At 61.4% G+C, this 15685-nt stretch overlaps 1 protein-coding gene across 1 annotated transcript in view; it reads right to left on the minus strand.

The window, feature by feature from the left end:
• Positions 1–15685, minus strand: part of LOC140405322 (adenylate cyclase type 5-like) — a 148939-nt gene that overhangs the window by 111450 nt on the left and 21804 nt on the right. Inside the window, exons 4-6 of the mRNA XM_072493613.1 lie at positions 11902–12046; positions 4280–4377; positions 2481–2568 (exon numbers count right to left, since the gene is read on the minus strand). Coding sequence (XP_072349714.1) covers positions 2481–2568; positions 4280–4377; positions 11902–12046 — 331 coding nt within the window. The remainder of the gene's footprint in view (positions 1–2480; positions 2569–4279; positions 4378–11901; positions 12047–15685) is intronic.

Here is a 15685-nt window from a genome sequence, read left to right on the forward strand (position 1 = left end):
TCCCACTCCACTGCCCCTCCCTCCCACTCCACTGCCCCTCCCTCCCACTCCACTGCCCCTCCCTCCCACTCCACTGCCCCTCCCTCCCTCTCCACTGCCCCTCCCTCCCTCTCCACTGCCCCTCCCTCCCTCTCCACTGCCCCTCCCTCCCTCTCCACTGCCCCTCCCTCCCTCTCCACTGCCCCTCCCTCCCTCTCCACTGCCCCTCCCTCCCTCTCCACTGCCCCTCCCTCCCTCTCCACTGCCCCTCCCTCCCTCTCCACTGCCCCTCCCACCCTCTCCACTGCCCCTCCCACCCTCTCCACTGCCCCTCCCACCCTCTCCACTGCCCCTCCCACCCTCTCCACTGCCCCTCCCACCCTCTCCACTGCCCCTCCCTCTCCACTGCCCCTCCCACCCTCTCCACTGCCCCTCCCTCCCTCTCCACTGCCCCTCCCACCCTCTCCACTGCCCCTCCCACCCTCTCCACTGCCCCTCCCTCTCCACTGCCCCTCCCACCCTCTCCACTGCCCCTCCCTCCCTCTCCACTGCCCCTCCCACCCTCTCCACTGCCCCTCCCACCCTCTCCACTGCCCCTCCCACCCTCTCCACTGCCCCTCCCACCCTCTCCACTGCCCCTCCCACCCTCTCCACTGCCCCTCCCTCTCCACTGCCCCTCCCACCCTCTCCACTGCCCCTCCCACCCTCTCCACTGCCCCTCCCTCCCTCTCCACTGCCCCTCCCTCCCTCTCCACTGCCCCTCCCTCCCTCTCCACTGCCCCTCCCTCCCTCTCCACTGCCCCTCCCTCTCCACTGCCCCTCCCTCTCCACTGCCCCTCCCTCCCTCTCCACTGCCCCTCCCTCCCTCTCCACTGCCCCTCCCTCCCTCTCCACTGCCCCTCCCTCCCTCTCCACTGCCCCTCCCTCCCTCTCCACTGCCCCTCCCTCCCTCTCCACTGCCCCTCCCTCCCTCTCCACTGCCCTTCCCTCCCTCTCCACTGCCCTTCCCTCCCTCTCTCTCCACTGCCCCTCCCTCCCTCTCCACTGCCCCTCCCTCCCTCTCCACTGCCCCTCCCTCCCACTCCACTGCCCCTCCCTCCCACTCCACTGCCCCTCCCTCCCGCTCCACTGCCCCTCCCTCCCGCTCCACTGCCCTTCCCTCCCTCTCCACTGCCCCTCCCTCCCTCTCCTCTGCCCCTCCCTCCCTCTCCATTGCCCCTCCCTCCCTCTCCATTGCCCCTCCCTCCCTCTCCATTGCCCCTCCCTCTCCACTGCCCCTCCCTCCCTCTGCACTGCCCCTCCCTCCCTCTCCATTGCCCCTCCCTCCCTCTCCATTGCCCCTCCCTCCACCTCTCTCTCCCTCTCCTCTGCCCTCCCTGCCAGCTGTCCCTCCCATCTGCTGTCTTCCCTCTCCTTTCTCCACTCCCTTTAGCTCCTTCCCTTAATCTCAGGCCAATCCTTTCTCACACAGTCACACTGACACACACACACACAGTCACACTGACACACACACACACAGTCACACTGACACACACACACACACACACACAGTCACACTGACACACACACACACACACACACAGTCACACTGACACACACACACACATACAGTCACACTGACACACACACACACACACACACAGTCACACTGACACACACACACACATACAGTCACACTGACACACACACACACACACACACACAGTCACACTGACACACACACACACACACACAGTCACGCTGACACACACACAGTCGCAGTCACACACACACACGCACACAGTCGCAGTCACTCAGACACAGTTACGCTAACACAGAAACACAGTCACACTGACACACACACAGTCGCACTAACACAGAAACACAGTCACACTGACACACAGTTGCACTAACCCACATACAGTCACACTGACACACACATACATACACAGTCACAGTCACTCACACAGTCGCACTAACACAGAAACACAGTCACACACACAAACACACACACAGTCGCACTAACGCACACACACAGTAACACTAGCACACACACACACTAGCACACTCACACACAGTCGCAGTCACTCACACACACAGTCGCACTAACACACACAGTTGCACTAATGTACACACAGTCGCACTAACACACACACAGTCGCACTAACGCACAGACACACAGTCGCACTGACACACACAGTCACTCACACACACAGTCACACTAACACAATAACACAGTCGCACTGACACACACAGTCACTCACACACACAGTCACACTAACACAATAACACAGTCGCACTGACACACACACACAGTCGCACTAACACACACACACCCTGTATTTTGACCTGACCGATCTACTGCAAGACTTAAGGGCAATAACTCTTTAATAAGTGCCACCACATCCTCTGGAACAGGAGCAGATTACGTAGACCCCCCTCCCTCTTTCTCTCTCTCTCTCTCTCACTCCCACTCCCTCCCTCCTTCCCTCAATACCGGTTTAAAACGAGGCGTCACTCACCCCGGAGCAGGAGTAGATGGCGCAGACGAACAGGATGGTTACCAGGACCAATCCGCACAGGAGGTAAAACCCCAACATCAGGAAGGAGCTGTGGACGGAAGGACAGCAGAAAGCGGGGATCGGGTCAGGTGCTGATCTTCGTGTCCAACCCGGCATCGACGGGAACGGGGCCGTCGGCGTAACCGACTAAACCGGGGTCCGCGGCCACACACGGATCCGGCAGGCGGGGGAGGGGGGACGGGGGCGGGGGGGCGGGGGGGGGGAAGAGATTTGTCCGACGGGGGCGGAACTTGAGGATTTGCGGGCGACGCGGAATGGGGAACCGAGGTCCGCGAGCCGGAGGACTCGAGGCGTCGGCTGGGGGGGGGGGGGGGGGAGGACGAGTCCCGGGGGGGAAGGAGGAGTCCCGGGTGGGGGGGGAGGAGGAGTCCCGGGGGGGCGGGGGGGAGAGGAGGAGTCCCGGGGGGGGGGGGGGGAGGAGGAGGGGGCCCGGGCGAGCAGGCGGCAAACGCAGTTCAACGCAGAGTGAATCACTTTCTCCCCACCCCACCCCCCCCCCTTTTCCGGGAGAGGTAAACAGGGAGAGGCCAGCACACATCGCCAGCCCCCGATTACACCCCCCTCGGGAAGGCGGTGAACCCGCCTGTGGCCCCCGTGTGGGGGATGGTAGGTCCACCCCCAGCGCTGTCAGGGAGGGAGATCCGAGACTTTGGGGATATTTTCTCATCCCCATTCTCCTGCCTCCTCCCCATAACCCCCGACCCCCTTATTGATCAAGAACCGATCTATCTCTGTCTTAAAGACAGTCAGTGATTTGGCCTCCACAGCCTTCTGCGGTAAAGAGTTCCACAGATTCCCCCCCCCCCTCTGGCTGGAGAAATTCCTCCCCGTCTCTGTTTTGAAGCCTTCAGTCTGAGATGGTGTCCTCTGCTTCTCGCTTCTGCTACAAGTGGAAACGTCCACGTCCGCTCTATCCCGGGCCTCCTGTAAGTTTCAATAAGATCCCCCCCCCCTTCGTCCTTCTAAACTCCCAACGAGCGCGGACCCAGGGTCCTCGACCGCTTCCTCGTACGGCGACCTCTTCGTTCCGGGGGATCGTCCTCGCGAACCTCCCTCTGGACCCCTTTCCCAGGCCCCAGCCCGTCCTTCCTTCGACGCGGGGGGCCCCCGAAACCGCTCACCCCGCTCCGAACGGGGTCTGAGCGGAGCCTCAGGAGTACGTCCCTGGTCTTGTATTCCGGCCCTCTCGACGGGAACGCTGACGTCGTATTCTCCTCCCTAACGGCGGACTGAGCCCGCTCGTTAACCTGAAGAGAATCGTGGACAAGGCTCCCCAAGTCCCTTTGTGCTTCTGATTTCCGAAGCATTTAGAAAATAGTCTGTGCCTAGATTCCTCCTTCCAAAGTGCAGAACCTCACACTTTTCCACGTTGTATTCCATCTGCCACTTCATTGCCCGCTCTCCTAGCCCGTCCAAGTCCTTCCGCAGCCCCCCTGCTCCCTCAATATTACCTGTCCCTCTACAGATCTTTGTACCCCCTGCAAACTTAGCAATGGCGCCTTCAGCTCCCTCTTCCCGATCATTCGTGTATACTGTGATAAGAGGTGGTCCCAACGGGATCATTTATAAATCCCTGCTCCGCATACAGAGTCCCGGTTCCTACCGGCAATGGGATTGGGAAAGGGCAGGATTGGAGGCACTGGGGGCTGGAAGGGGAGGTTGGTTTGAGGATGGGGTTGAAGGAGGAGAATGCAGAGGGCAGGGCTGAGTTGAGTTGGTCAAACGAGGGCGTTACTCACTGAGGCACCATCAGGATTTGTGTGGAGCAGATGAAGAAGAAAACCAGGAGGGCACAGGCCACGTAGCTCCCAAAACGATCATCCACTTCCCTGGAATACTGCAGAGAGAGGGAGAGAGAGAGAGAGGTGTTAGAGCGAGGGAGGGAGAGGTGTTAGAGCGAGGGAGGGAGAGGTGTTAGAGCGAGGGAGGGAGAGGTGTTAGAGCGAGGGAGGGAGAGGTGTTAGAGCAAGGGAGGGAGAGGTGTTAGAGCGAGAGAGGGAGAGGTGTTAGAGCGAGGGAGGGAGAGAGAGTGTTAGAGCGAGGGAGGGAGAGGTGTCAGAGCGAGGGAGGGAGAGAGAGTGTTAGAGCGAGGGAGGGAGAGAGAGGTGTTAGAGCGAGGGAGGGAGAGGTGTTAGAGCGAGGGAGAGAGAGAGCGGTGTTAGAGCGAGGGAGGGAGAGAGAGGTGTTAGAGCGAGGGAGGGAGAGGTGTTAGAGCGAGGGAGGGAGAGAGAGGTGTTAGAGCGAGGGAGGGAGAGGTGTTAGAGCGAGGGAGAGAGAGGTGTTAGAGCGAGGGAGGGAGAGAGAGTGCTAGAGCGAGGGAGGGAGAGGTGTTAGAGCGAGGGAGGGAGAGGTGTTAGAGCGAGGGAGGGAGAGGTGTTAGAGCGAGGGAGGGAGAGGTGTTAGAGCGAGGGAGAGAGAGAGCGGTGTTAGAGCGAGGGAGAGAGAGGTGTTAGAGCGAGGGAGAGAGAGAGCGAGGTGTTAGAGCGAGGGAGAGAGAGAGAGGAGTTAGAGCGAGGGAGAGAGAGAGAGAGGTGTTAGAGCGAGGGAGAGAGAGAGCGAGGTGTTAGAGCGAGGGAGCGAGAGAGCGGTGTTAGAGCGAGGGAGAGAGAGCGAGGTGTTAGAGCGAGGGAGAGAGAGAGAGAGGTGTTAGAGCGAGGGAGAGAGAGAGCGGTGTTAGAGCGAGGGAGAGAGAGAGAGGTGTTAGAGCGAGGGAGAGAGAGAGCGGTGTTAGAGCGAGGGAGGGAGAGGTGTTAGAGCGAGGGAGAGAGAGCGGTGTTAGAGCGAGGGAGGGAGAGAGCGGTGTTAGAGCGAGGGAGAGAGAGCGAGGTGTTAGAGCGAGGGAGAGAGAGAGGTGTTAGAGCGAGGGAGAGAGAGAGCGGTGTTAGAGCGAGGGAGAGAGAGAGCGGTGTTAGAGCGAGGGAGAGAGAGAGCGGTGTTAGAGCGAGGGAGAGAGAGAGCGGTGTTAGAGCGAGGGAGGGAGAGAGAGCGGTGTTAGAGCGAGGGGGAGAGAGAGAGAGGTGTTAGAGCGAGGGAGGGAGAGAGAGGTGTTAGAGCGAGGGAGAGAGAGCGGTGTTAGAGCGAGGGAGAGCGAGAGCGAGGTGTTAGAGCGAGGGAGAGAGAGAGCGGTGTTAGAGCGAGGGAGAGAGAGAGAGGAGGTGTTAGAGCGAGGGAGAGAGAGAGCGATGTTAGAGCGAGGGAGAGAGAGAGGTGTTAGAGCGAGGGAGAGAGAGAGAGCGGTGTTAGAGCGAGGGAGAGAGAGAGCGGTGTTAGAGCGAGGGAGAGAGAGAGCGGTGTTAGAGCGAGGGAGGGAGAGGTGTTAGAGCGAGGGAGGGAGAGAGAGTGTTAGAGCGAGGGAGCGAGAGAGAGAGAGGTGTTAGAGCGAGGGAGAGAGAGAGGTGTTAGAGCGAGGGAGAGAGAGCGGTGTTAGAGCGAGGGAGAGAGAGGTGTTACAGCGAGGGAGAGAGAGAGCGAGGTGTTAGAGCGAGGGAGAGAGAGAGGTGTTAGAGCGAGGGAGAGAGAGAGCGAGGTGTTAGAGCGAGGGAGAGAGAGAGAGGTGTTAGAGCGAGGGAGAGAGAGAGCGGTGTTAGAGCGAGCGAGGGAGAGAGAGAGAGGTGTTAGAGCGAGGGAGAGAGAGAGAGGTGTTAGAGCGAGGGAGAGAGAGAGAGAGGTGTTAGAGCGAGGGAGAGAGAGAGCGATGTTAGAGCGAGGGAGAGAGAGAGAGAGGTGTTAGAGCGAGGGAGAGAGAGAGCGGTGTTAGAGCGAGGGAGAGAGAGAGCGGTGTTAGAGCGAGGGAGAGAGAGAGCGATGTTAGAGCGAGGGAGAGAGAGAGAGAGGTGTTAGAGCGAGGGAGAGAGAGAGCGGTGTTAGAGCGAGGGAGAGAGAGAGCGGTGTTAGAGCGAGGGAGAGAGAGGTGTTAGAGCGAGGGAGAGAGAGAGAGAGGTGTTAGAGCGAGGGAGAGAGAGAGCGGTGTTAGAGCGAGGGAGAGAGAGAGCGGTGTTAGAGCGAGGGAGAGAGAGAGCGGTGTTAGAGCGAGGGAGAGAGAGAGAGGTGTTAGAGCGAGGGAGAGAGAGAGCGGTGTTAGAGCGAGGGAGAGAGAGAGAGAGGTGTTAGAGCGAGGGAGAGAGAGAGAGCGGTGTTAGAGCGAGGGAGAGAGAGAGCGGTGTTAGAGCGAGTGAGAGAGAGAGGTGTTAGAGCGAGGGAGAGAGAGAGCGAGGTGTTAGAGCGAGGGAGAGAGAGAGAGCGGTGTTAGAGCGAGGGAGGGAGAGAGCGGTGTCAGAGCGAGGGAGAGAGAGAGAGAGGTGTTAGAGCGAGGGAGAGAGAGAGCGAGGTGTTAGAGCGAGGGAGAGAGAGAGCGGTGTTAGAGCGAGGGAGAGAGAGAGCGGTGTTAGAGCGAGGGAGAGAGAGAGCGAGGTGTTAGAGCGAGGGAGAGAGAGCGAGGTGTTAGAGCGAGGGAGAGAGAGAGGGAGGTGTTAGAGCGAGGGAGAGAGAGCGGTGTTAGAGCGAGGGAGAGAGAGAGAGAGGTGTTAGAGCGAGGGAGAGAGAGAGAGAGGTGTTAGAGCGAGGGAGAGAGAGAGAGCGGTGTTAGAGCGAGGGAGAGAGAGCGGTGTTAGAGCGAGGGAGCGAGAGAGCGGTGTTAGAGCGAGGGAGAGAGAGAGCGGTGTTAGAGCGAGGGAGAGAGAGCGGTGTTAGAGCGAGGGAGAGAGAGAGCGGTGTTAGAGCGAGGGAGAGAGAGAGCGGTGTTAGAGCGAGGGAGAGAGAGAGAGGTGTTAGAGCGAGGGAGGGAGAGAGAGCGGTGTTAGAGCGAGGGAGAGAGAGAGAGAGGTGTTAGAGCGAGGGAGAGAGAGAGCGGTGTTAGAGCGAGGGAGAGAGAGAGAGGTGTTAGAGCGAGGGAGAGAGAGAGCGGTGTTAGAGCGAGGGAGAGAGAGAGCGAGGTGTTAGAGCGAGGGAGAGAGAGAGAGGTGTCAGAGCGAGGGAGAGAGAGAGCGAGGTGTTAGAGCGAGGGAGAGAGCGAGGAGTTAGAGCGAGGGAGAGAGAGAGAGACGTGTTAGAGCGAGGGAGAGAGAGAGAGAGGTGTTAGAGCGAGGGAGAGAGAGAGAGAGGTGTTAGAGCGAGGGAGAGAGAGAGAGGTGTCAGAGCGAGGGAGAGAGAGAGCGAGGTGTTAGAGCGAGGGAGAGAGCGAGGAGTTAGAGCGAGGGAGAGAGAGAGCGAGGGAGAGAGAGAGCGAGGTGTCAGAGCGAGGGAGAGAGAGAGCGAGGTGTTAGAGCGAGGGAGAGAGAGAGAGGTGTCAGAGCGAGGGAGAGAGAGAGCGGTGTTAGAGCGAGGGAGAGAGAGAGAGAGGTGTTAGAGCGAGGGAGAGAGAGAGCGGTGTTAGAGCGAGGGAGAGAGAGAGCGAGGTGTTAGAGCGAGGGAGAGAGAGCGAGGTGTTAGAGCGAGGGAGGGAGAGAGAGCGGTGTTAGAGCGAGGGAGAGAGAGAGAGAGGTGTTAGAGCGAGGGAGAGAGAGAGCGGTGTTAGAGCGAGGGAGAGAGAGAGAGAGGTGTTAGAGCGAGGGAGAGAGAGAGCGAGGTGTTAGAGCGAGGGAGAGAGAGAGCGAGGTGTTAGAGCGAGGGAGAGAGAGAGCGGTGTTAGAGCGAGGGAGAGAGAGAGCGAGGTGTTAGAGCGAGGGAGAGAGAGAGCGAGGTGTTAGAGCGAGGGAGAGAGAGAGAGAGGTGTTAGAGCGAGGGAGAGAGAGCGAGATGTTAGAGCGAGGGAGAGAGAGAGCGGTGTTAGAGCGAGGGAGAGAGAGAGGTGTTAGAGCGAGGGAGAGAGAGAGCGGTGTTAGAGCGAGGGAGGGAGAGAGAGCGGTGTTAGAGCGAGGGAGAGAGAGAGAGAGGTGTTAGAGCGAGGGAGAGAGAGAGCGGTGTCAGAGCGAGGGAGAGAGAGAGAGAGGTGTTAGAGCGAGGGAGAGAGAGAGAGGTGTCAGAGCGAGGGAGCGAGAGAGAGAGGTGTTAGAGCGAGGGAGAGAGAGAGGTGTTAGAGCGAGGGAGAGAGAGAGAGAGGTGTTAGAGCGAGGGAGCGAGAGAGAGAGGTGTTAGAGCGAGGGAGAGAGAGAGCGAGGTGTTAGAGCGAGTTAGAGAGAGAGAGAGGTGTTAGAGCGAGGGAGAGAGAGAGAGGTGTTAGAGCGAGGGAGAGAGCGAGGTGTTAGAGCGAGGGAGAGAGAGAGCGGTGTTAGAGCGAGGGAGAGAGAGCGGTGTTAGAGCGAGGGAGAGAGACAGAGAGGTGTTAGAGCGAGGGAGAGAGAGAGCGGTGTTAGAGCGAGGGAGAGAGAGAGCGAGGTGTTAGAGCGAGGGAGAGAGAGAGAGGTGTTTGAGCGAGGGAGAGAGAGAGCGAGGTGTTAGAGCGAGGGAGAGAGAGAGAGGTGTTAGAGCGAGGGAGAGAGAGCGGTGTTAGAGCGAGGGAGAGAGACAGAGAGGTGTTAGAGCGAGGGAGAGAGAGAGCGGTGTTAGAGCGAGGGAGAGAGAGAGCGAGGTTTTAGAGCGAGGGAGAGAGAGAGAGGTGTTAGAGCGAGGGAGAGAGAGAGCGGTGTTAGTGCGAGGGAGGGAGAGAGAGGTGTTAGAGCGAGGGAGAGAGAGCGGTGTTAGAGCGAGGGAGAGAGAGAGAGAGCGGTGTTAGAGCGAGGGAGAGAGAGAGCGAGGTGTTAGAGCGAGGGAGAGAGAGAGCGAGGTGTTAGAGCGAGGGAGAGAGAGAGGTGTCAGAGCGAGGGAGAGAGAGAGCGGTGTTAGAGCGAGGGAGAGAGAGAGCGGTGTTAGAGCGAGGGAGAGAGAGAGAGGTGTTAGAGCGAGGGAGAGAGAGCGGTGTTAGAGCGAGGGAGAGAGAGAGAGAGGTGTTAGAGCGTGGGAGAGAGAGCGGTGTTAGAGCGAGGGAGAGAGAGAGCGAGGTGTTAGAGCGAGGGAGAGAGAGCGGTGTTAGAGCGAGGGAGAGAGAGCGGTGTTAGAGCGAGGGAGAGAGAGAGGTGTTAGAGCGAGGGAGAGAGAGAGAGAGGTGTTAGAGCGAGGGAGAGAGAGAGCGAGGTGTTAGAGCGAGGGAGAGAGAGGTGTTAGAGCGAGGGAGAGAGAGCTGTGTTAGAGCGAGGGAGAGAGAGAGCGGTGTTAGAGCGAGGGAGGGAGAGAGCGGTGTTAGAGCAAGGGAGAGAGAGCGAGGTGTTAGAGCGAGGGAGAGAGAGCGAGGTGTTAGAGCGAGGGAGAGAGAGAGAGCGGTGTTAGAGCGAGGGAGAGAGAGAGCGAGGTGTTAGAGCGAGGGAGGGAGAGGTGTTAGAGCGAGGGAGAGAGAGAGCGGTGTTAGAGCGAGGGAGAGAGAGCGAGGTGTTAGAGCGAGGGAGAGAGAGAGCGGTGTTAGAGCGAGGGAGAGAGAGAGCGAGGTGTTAGAGCGAGGGAGAGAGAGAGAGGTGTTAGAGCGAGGGAGGGAGGGAGAGAGGTGTTAGAGCGAGGGAGGGAGAGAGAGGGGTTAGAGCGAGGGAGAGAGAGAGCGGGGTGTTAGAGCGAGGCAGAGAGAGAGCGGTGTTAGAGCGAGGGAGAGAGAGTGAGGTGTTAGAGCGAGGGAGAGAGAGAGAGCGGTGTTAGAGCGAGGGAGAGAGAGAGCGAGGTGTTAGAGCGAGGGAGAGAGAGAGCGAGGTGTTAGAGCGAGGGAGAGAGAGCGAGGTGTTAGTGCGAGGGAGAGAGAGAGCGGTGTTAGAGCGAGGGAGAGAGAGAGAGGTGTTAGAGCGAGGGAGAGAGAGAGAGAGGTGTTAGAGCGAGGGAGAGAGAGAGCGGTGTTAGAGCGAGGGAGAGAGAGCGGTGTTAGAGCGAGGGAGAGAGAGCGGTGTTAGAGCGAGGGAGCGAGAGAGAGAGGTGTTAGAGCGAGGGAGAGAGAGAGCGGTGTTAGAGCGAGGGGGAGAGAGAGAGCGGTGTTAGAGCGAGAGAGCGGTGTTAGAGCGAGGGAGAGAGAGAGAGAGGTGTTAGAGCGAGGGAGAGAGAGAGCGAGGTGTTAGAGCGAGGGAGAGCGAGGTGTTAGAGCGAGGGAGAGAGAGAGAGCGGTGTTAGAGCGAGGGAGAGAGAGAGAGAGGTGTTAGAGCGAGGGAGAGAGAGCGAGGTGTTAGAGCGAGGGAGAGAGAGAGAGGTGTTAGAGCGAGGGAGAGAGAGAGCGGTGTTAGAGCGAGGGAGAGAGAGAGAGAGAGCGAGGGAGAGAGAGAGAGAGGTGTTAGAGCGAGGGAGAGAGAGAGGTGTTAGAGCGAGGGAGAGCGAGAGAGAGGTGTTAGAGCGAGGGAGAGAGAGAGCGGTGTTAGAGCGAGGGAGAGAGAGAGAGGTGTTAGAGCGAGGGAGAGAGAGAGGTGTTAGAGCGACGGAGGGAGAGAGCGGTGTTAGAGCGAGGGAGGGAGAGAGCGAGGTGTTAGAGCGAGGGAGAGAGAGAGCGGTGTTAGAGCGAGGGAGAGAGAGAGCGGTGTTAGAGCGAGGGAGAGAGAGAGCGGTGTTAGAGCGAGGGAGAGAGAGAGCGGTGTTAGAGCGAGGGAGAGAGAGAGAGCGGTGTTAGAGCGAGGGAGAGAGAGAGCGGTGTTAGAGCGAGGGAGAGAGAGACCGAGGTGTTAGAGCGAGGGAGAGAGAGAGAGCGGTGTTAGAGCGAGGGAGAGAGAGAGCGGTGTTAGAGCGAGGGAGAGAGAGCGAGGTGTTAGAGCGAGGGAGCGAGAGTGCGAGGTGTTAGAGCGAGGGAGAGAGAGAGCGAGGTGTTAGAGCGAGGGAGAGAGAGCGGTGTTAGAGCGAGGGAGAGAGAGAGCGGTGTTAGAGCGAGGGAGAGAGAGAGAGAGGTGTTAGAGCGAGGGAGAGAGAGAGCGAGGTGTTAGAGCGAGGGAGAGAGAGAGGTGTTAGAGCGAGGGAGCGCGAGGGGGGATCGCGGGAGGGGGAGCGCGAGAGGGGGAGCGCGGGAGGGGGGAGCACGGGAGGGGGAGCGCGAGAGGGGGGAGCACGGGAGGGGGAGCGCGCGAGGGGTGAGCACGGGAGGGGGAGCGCGAGAGGGGGGAGCACAGGAGGGGGAGCGCGAGAGGGGGGAGCACGGGAGGAGGAACGCGCGAGGGGGAGCACGGGAGGGGGAGCGCGAGAGGGGGAGCGCGCGAGCGGGGGAGCGCGCGAGCGGGGGAGCGCGGGAGGGGGAGCGCGGGAGGGGGAGCGCGAGAGGGGGGAGCACGGGAGGGAGAGCACGGGAAGGGGAGCGCGAGAGGGGGAGCGCGCGGGAGGGGGAGTGCAAGCGGTGGAGCGCGGGAGGGGGAGCGCGAGAGGGGGAGTCGGAGAGAGGGGGAGTCGGAGAGAGGGGGAGTCGGAGAGAGGGAGAGTCCCCCCCCCCCTCCAACCCCCTCACCTTCTTTTCAAGCTCGGATTTCCGGAATGTCAGCAGGAATTTCTTCACGTGCTCCGAGCGGAGCCGGTCGATGCTGCGAGCGTCGATGGCTCGGCCCAGGAACTCGTCCACCTCGTCCTCGGGGTTCATAGCCTCCTGCGTGCTCCTGGGGAAAGGAGAGGGGGGGGCCTGAAATTCGCAACACACACCCCCCCACCCGCGTCACCCCCCCCTCCCACTCACGTCACCCACCCCCCACTCACGTCACACACACCCCCCACCCGCGTCACACACACCCCCCACCCACTCACGTCACCCACTCCCCACTGTGCACGGTGCTCCGAGTGTGGGTCTGACCGAGGGGCTCGGAGACCGGGACTGTGCACGGTGCTCCGAGTGTGGGTCTGACCGAGGGACACGGAGACCGGGACTGTGCACGGTGCTCCGAGTGTGGGTCTGACCGAGGGATACGGAGACCGAGACTGTGCACGGTGCTCCGAGTGTGGGTCTGACCGAGGGTCACGGAGACCACGACTGTGCACGGTGCTCCGAGTGTGGGTCTGACCGAGGGACACGGAGACCGGGACTGTGCACGGTGCTCCGAGTGTGGGTCTGACCGAGGGTCACGGAGACCACGACTGTGCACGATGCTCCGAGTGTGGGTCTGACCGAGGGACACGGAGACCGGGACTGTGCACGGTGCTCCGAGTGTGGGTCTGACCGAGGGTCACGGAGACCACGACTGTGCACGGTGCTCCGAGTGTGGGTCTGACCGAGGGATACGGAGACCGGGACTGTGCACGGTGCTCCGAGTCTGGGTCTGACCGAGGGACACGGAGACCGGGACTGTGCACGGTGCTCCGAGTGTGGGTCTGACCGAGGGACACGGAGACCGGGACTGTGCACGGTGCTCCGAGTGTGGGTCTGACCGAGGGATATGGAGACCGGGACTGTGCACGGTGCTCCGAGTGTGGGTCTGACCGAGGGATACAGAGACCGGGACTGTGCACGGTGCTCCGAGTGTGGGTCTGACCGAGGGATACGGAGACCGGGACTGTGCACGGTGCTCCGAGTCTGGGTCTGACCGAGGGACACGGAGACCGGGACTGTGCACGGTGCTCCGAGTGTGGGTCTAACCGAGGAACACAGAGACTGGGACTGTGCACGGTGCTCCGAGTGTGGGTCAGACCGAGGGATACGGAGACCGGGACTGTGCACGGTGCTCCGAGTGTGGGTCTGACCGAGGGATACGGAGACCGGGACTGTGCACGGTGCTCCGAGTCTGGGTCTGACCGAGGGACACGGAGACCGGGACTGTGCACGGTGCTCCGAGTGTGGGTCTAACCGAGGAACACAGAGACTGGGACTGTGCCCGGTGCTCCGAGTGTGGGTCAGACCGAGGGACGCGGGGACCGGGACTGTGCACGGTGCTCCGAGTGTGGGTCTGACCGAGGGATATGGAGACCGGGACTGTGCACGGTGCTCCGAGTGTGGGTCTGACCGAGGGATACAGAGACCGGGACTGTGCACGGTGCTCCGAGTGTGGGTCTGACCGAGGGATACGGAGACCGGGACTGTGCACGGTGCTCCGAGTGTGGGTCTGACCGAGGGACACGGAGACCGGGACTGTGCACGGTGCTCCGAGTGTGGGTCTGACCGAGGGATACGGAGACCGAGACTGTGCACGGTGCTCCGAGTGTGGGTCTGACCGAGGGTCACGGAGACCACGACTGTGCACGGTGCTCCGAGTGTGGGTCTGACCGAGGGACACGGAGACCGGGACTGTGCACGGTGCTCCGAGTGTGGGTCTGACCGAGGGTCACGGAGACCACGACTGTGCACGATGCTCCGAGTGTGGGTCTGACCGAGGGACACGGAGACCGGGACTGTGCACGGTGCTCCGAGTGTGGGTCTGACCGAGGGTCACGGAGACCACGACTGTGCACGGTGCTCCGAGTGTGGGTCTGACCGAGGGATACGGAGACCGGGACTGTGCACGGTGCTCCGAGTCTGGGTCTGACCGAGGGACACGGAGACCGGGACTGTGCACGGTGCTCCGAGTGTGGGTCTGACCGAGGGACACGGAGACCGGGACTGTGCACGGTGCTCCGAGTGTGGGTCTGACCGAGGGATATGGAGACCGGGACTGTGCACGGTGCTCCGAGTGTGGGTCTGACCGAGGGATACAGAGACCGGGACTGTGCACGGTGCTCCGAGTGTGGGTCTGACCGAGGGATACGGAGACCGGGACTGTGCACGGTGCTCCGAGTCTGGGTCTGACCGAGGGACTCGGAGACCGGGACTGTGCACGGTGCTCCGAGTGTGGGTCTAACCGAGGAACACAGAGACTGGGACTGTGCACGGTGCTCCGAGTGTGGGTCAGACCGAGGGATACGGAGACCGGGACTGTGCACGGTGCTCCGAGTGTGGGTCTGACCGAGGGATACGGAGACCGGGACTGTGCACGGTGCTCCGAGTCTGGGTCTGACCGAGGGACACGGAGACCGGGACTGTGCACGGTGCTCCGAGTGTGGGTCTAACCGAGGAACACAGAGACTGGGACTGTGCCCGGTGCTCCGAGTGTGGGTCAGACCGAGGGACGCGGGGACCGGGACTGTGCACGGTGCTCCGAGTGTGGGTCTGACCGAGGGATATGGAGACCGGGACTGTGCACGGTGCTCCGAGTGTGGGTCTGACCGAGGGATACAGAGACCGGGACTGTGCACGGTGCTCCGAGTGTGGGTCTGACCGAGGGATACGGAGACCGGGACTGTGCACGGTGCTCCGAGTCTAGGTCTGACCGAGGGACACGCAGACCGGGACTGTGCACGGTGCTCCGAGTGTGGGTCTAACCGAGGAACACAGAGACTGGGACTGTGCACGGTGCTCCGAGTGTGGGTCAGACCGAGGAATGCGGAGACCGGGACTGTGCACGGTGCTCCGAGTGTGGGTCTGACCGAGGGATACGGAGACCGGGACTGTGCACGGTGCTCCGAGTCTGGGTCTGACCGAGGGACACGGAGACCGGGACTGTGCACGGTGCTCCGAGTGTGGGTCTAACCGAGGAACACAGAGACTGGGACTGTGCACGGTGCTCCGAGTGTGGGTCAGACCGAGGGACGCGGTGACCGGGACTGTGCACGGTGCTCCGAGTGTGGGTCTGACCGAGGGATACGGAGACCGGGACTGCGCACGGTGCTCCGAGTGTGGGTCTAACCGAGGGATACGGAGACCGGGACTGTTCACGGTGCTCCGAGTGTAGGTCTAACCGAGGGAGACCGGGACTGTGCACGGTGCTCCGAGTGTGGGTCTGACCGAGGGATACGGAGACCGGGACTGTGCACGGTGCTCCGAGTGTGGGTCTAACCGAGGAACACGGAGACCGGGACTGTGCACGGTGCTCCGAGTGTGGGTCTAACCGAGGAACAAGGAGACCGGGACTGTTCACGGTGCTCCGAGTGTGGGTCTGACCGAGGGATACGGAGACCGGGACTGTGCACGGTGCTCCGAGTCTGGGTCTGACCGAGGGACACGGGGACCGGGACTGTGCACGGTGCTCCGTGTGTGGGTCTGACCGAGGGACACGGAGACCGGGACTGTGCACGGTGCTCCGAGTGTGGGTCTGACCGATGGATTACGGAGACCGGGACTGCACGGTGCTCCGAGTGTGGGTCTGACCGAGGGACACGGAGACCGGGACTGTGCACGGTGCTCCGAGTGTGGGTCTGACCGAGGGATACGGAGACCGGGACTGTGCACGGTGCTCCAAGTGAGGGTCTAACCGAGTGATACGGAGACCGGGACT

This window comes from Scyliorhinus torazame, chromosome X (assembly GCF_047496885.1).
Source record: "Scyliorhinus torazame isolate Kashiwa2021f chromosome X, sScyTor2.1, whole genome shotgun sequence".
NCBI classification, from domain to species: domain Eukaryota; kingdom Metazoa; phylum Chordata; class Chondrichthyes; order Carcharhiniformes; family Scyliorhinidae; genus Scyliorhinus; species Scyliorhinus torazame.